Source organism: Octodon degus, unplaced genomic scaffold (genome assembly GCF_000260255.1).
Source record: "Octodon degus isolate 3935 unplaced genomic scaffold, OctDeg1.0 scaffold00274, whole genome shotgun sequence".
NCBI lineage: Eukaryota > Metazoa > Chordata > Mammalia > Rodentia > Octodontidae > Octodon > Octodon degus.
In genome coordinates, this window is record NW_004524850.1 from 1,019,818 (window position 1) to 1,022,549 (window position 2,732).

At 62.3% G+C, this 2,732-nt stretch overlaps 1 protein-coding gene across 1 annotated transcript in view; it reads left to right on the top strand.

Annotated features, from left to right (window-relative positions):
- The window catches only part of LOC101566810 (histone-lysine N-methyltransferase PRDM9-like), a 14,761-nt gene extending 14,206 nt beyond the window's left edge, over positions 1-555 (top strand). The window contains exon 13 of the mRNA XM_023706885.1: positions 1-555. This exon is cut by the window's left edge and continues 1 nt beyond it. Coding sequence (XP_023562653.1) covers positions 1-342 — 342 coding nt within the window. The 3' untranslated portion in view covers positions 343-555.
- The last annotated feature ends 2,177 nt before the right edge of the window (positions 556-2,732 follow it).

Sequence of the window (2,732 nt, forward strand, 5' to 3'; positions counted from 1 at the left end):
GAGTGTGGGCGGGGCTTCACGCAGCAGTCAGCCCTCGTCCTGCACCGAAGAACACACACCGGGGAGAAGCCCTACGCGTGCTGGGAGTGTGGGCGGGGCTTTACACAACAGGGGGCCCTTAGGAGACACAGGAGGAAGCACACCGGGGAGAAGCCCTACGCGTGCGGGGAGTGTGGGCGGGGCTTTACACAACAGGGGGCCCTTAGGAGACACAGGAGGACGCACACCGGGGAGAAGCCCTACGCGTGCGGGGAGTGTGGGCGGGGCTTTGGCCGTCAATCCAGCCTCCTCAGGCACCGGAGGACACACAGGAGGGAAGCCCTACGGTCCCAGGAAGAGTAAGTCCTGCGCAGTATGACCTCGCCCCAGCGGGCACAGAGAAGCAAGTGCACCCTACACACCCGCGCCCAGCTGAGGACTCCAGAGGACACTCCTGACCCTCCCTGTGCCCCGAGTGTAAAGGGACCGCCGTTTGCCCATTCAGCAGCTCCTCCGGGGTCGCCAGAGATGAGGCGGGGTAGCAGGGGATGGCTCCCCACGTGGTCAGGGTTTTCATTTGGGTTTCTTCCCCACAGCGATTCCGTTTTTGATATGTTTTTGTTCTCTGTTCCAATAAACACTTTCTGCCTCCGAACCTGAAGCCCAAGCCGTGGTCTTCATTGCTCCCTAGCCGCGGGAGGCAGCGGGGTCCTGGAGGGGCTCGGGACACTCGCAGGAAATCCCCTGCCCCCAAGTGACCGGGGCCTGCCTGGGGTCACTCTGCTTCAGTGACTGCTGGATCGGTTCTGGGGGCCTGAGAGCAGTGTGGGCTTTGGGGCCGCCGTGGCTCTGGGAAGGAGACTTCCCGTTCTCCCGGGAGTGAGCGTCTCCCCCCTCTGGTGCCACCTCTTCCTGAGGTTGCTCCTGGTCCTCTTATGCTGTCACCCAACCCCATAGGATTGGCAGTGAGAGGCAGATAGGACTGTGTGTGTATGTGTGTGTGTGTGCACGCACACGTCGTGCACGTCGCAAGAGCATGTGGGATGCGGTGGCAATGAGCGACTCTGTTGGTTGCCCGAGGGCTGTGCTGGGGTCCGTTGCTGTGTCAGTGGTTCTACCCGGGGAGAAACGGCAGCAGGAATGACGAAAGCGTAGACAAGAATCCTGTAAAGGGTTAACAGTTTTGTGCCTTAACTGTGGAAAATTATAAAAAAAAAAAAAAAAAAAAAAAAAAAAACCCTTGTGCTTCCTGTTATCTGCTCTAAGAAATGTGTTCTCCCTCTCGGCTCAAGGCTGTTCAACAATAAATAACTGTTTCTTGTCTAGACAGCAAGCTGACACAAACTCCCTCCCCAGCCATCTCCTCTAACATGGTCAGCTTAAGATGTACCTTGTAAAAATATGCACTTATCACTAAGCTGTGAAAGACCTTTTAGTTATGAACAGTCTGCAGCTGTGTCACATGAATGCAGTTTCTGTTGTTCTGTCCTAGATAACAAGTGTGCTTACCAAGCTGGATGCGATTTCTGTTATAAACACCCCCGTGCTACCTACGTTCAGGCCGACCAGCCTTCTCCTGCGAGAGAAGCGGCTGACGGGCCTGAGCTCAGTAAATAAGGGCTCCATTCAAATCTCTAGCTGGCTGATCTGGTTCCTGTGCAGAGTGACCCCTAAAGAGCTCCTTCCCTGCAAACCCCGAACTTGTGCATGTTTGCTTTGGGGCACAAACAGAGGCCAGAAATAGTAGTTCGGGGCTCCCGGTCTCGGGCAGGTGACCCCACGCCGAGGCCGGGCAGCTCCTCCCACCCCACCCCCAGGCTCGGGAACTGGCTCTCCAGCGCAGGGGCGCCGCACCCCGCTTCCGGCTGCTCCTCTGCGGGGCTGCGCTGTCCTGGACGGCGGCTGCGGGTCGCTGCGCCCGCAGAGAGGGGCTGGGGAGCCGGACGGGGCTCTGCACCTCGTGCTGCCGAGACACCCCCAGCGCGGAGCCCCCAGATGACGCCTCCCGATGCCGAGCGCCGAGTCCCGAGTGACCCCAGGGATCCAGGGAGATCCCCAGGCCCGGGCCCCCCGGGCTGCGGTCACATGGGGGTGACCAGACGCCACCTAAGTGCGGAGGGTGTGATCCGACTCGGGCGAACGTGCAAACGCCGCCGGGGAGCGCTGGGAGTGTGGCCAGGCGTCGCGTGTCACCCGCCTGGGTGACGTCTGCACAGACCCTGGCGTGGCCGTGGGGCGCTTTTGCCGCCCGGGGTTCGCAGGTCCCGCACCCATGAAGTCCCCTAGAACCCGCGAGGCTGGAGGAGGGGACCCGGCGCCCTCCTTGCAGACTCAGAACACAGCCACAGGTCCTTCCCCCTCCGAGCAACACCGGGGCTGGAAGTGAGGGGCTCTCGAGACCCCAAGAGGCGCGTGCGCAGAAGCAGCTGCGGACCGGAGGACCGCAGAGGCGGCCGCAGGTGGCACGCGAGGCCGAATGTGTACGGAGAGGGCCGAGCGGCGACGGAAAGAGCCGAACGGGGCCGAGCGCCCTCGGGATGCCCGGGCGTGCGAGTGCGGAGCCGGGTGCGTTCCGAGAGCGACCAGAGCCCGGAAAGGGCCGAAGGCAGGCGGAGAGGGCCGAGTGGCCACGGAAAGAGCCGAGGGGAGCAGGGGTGCGGAGCGCGGAGAAGCAGGGGACCCCGAGGGCGGGCCGGGTCGAGGTGACTTTCCGGGAGGCCCTCTACCCCTCCCCTCCCTCCCCCTCCCCCCTC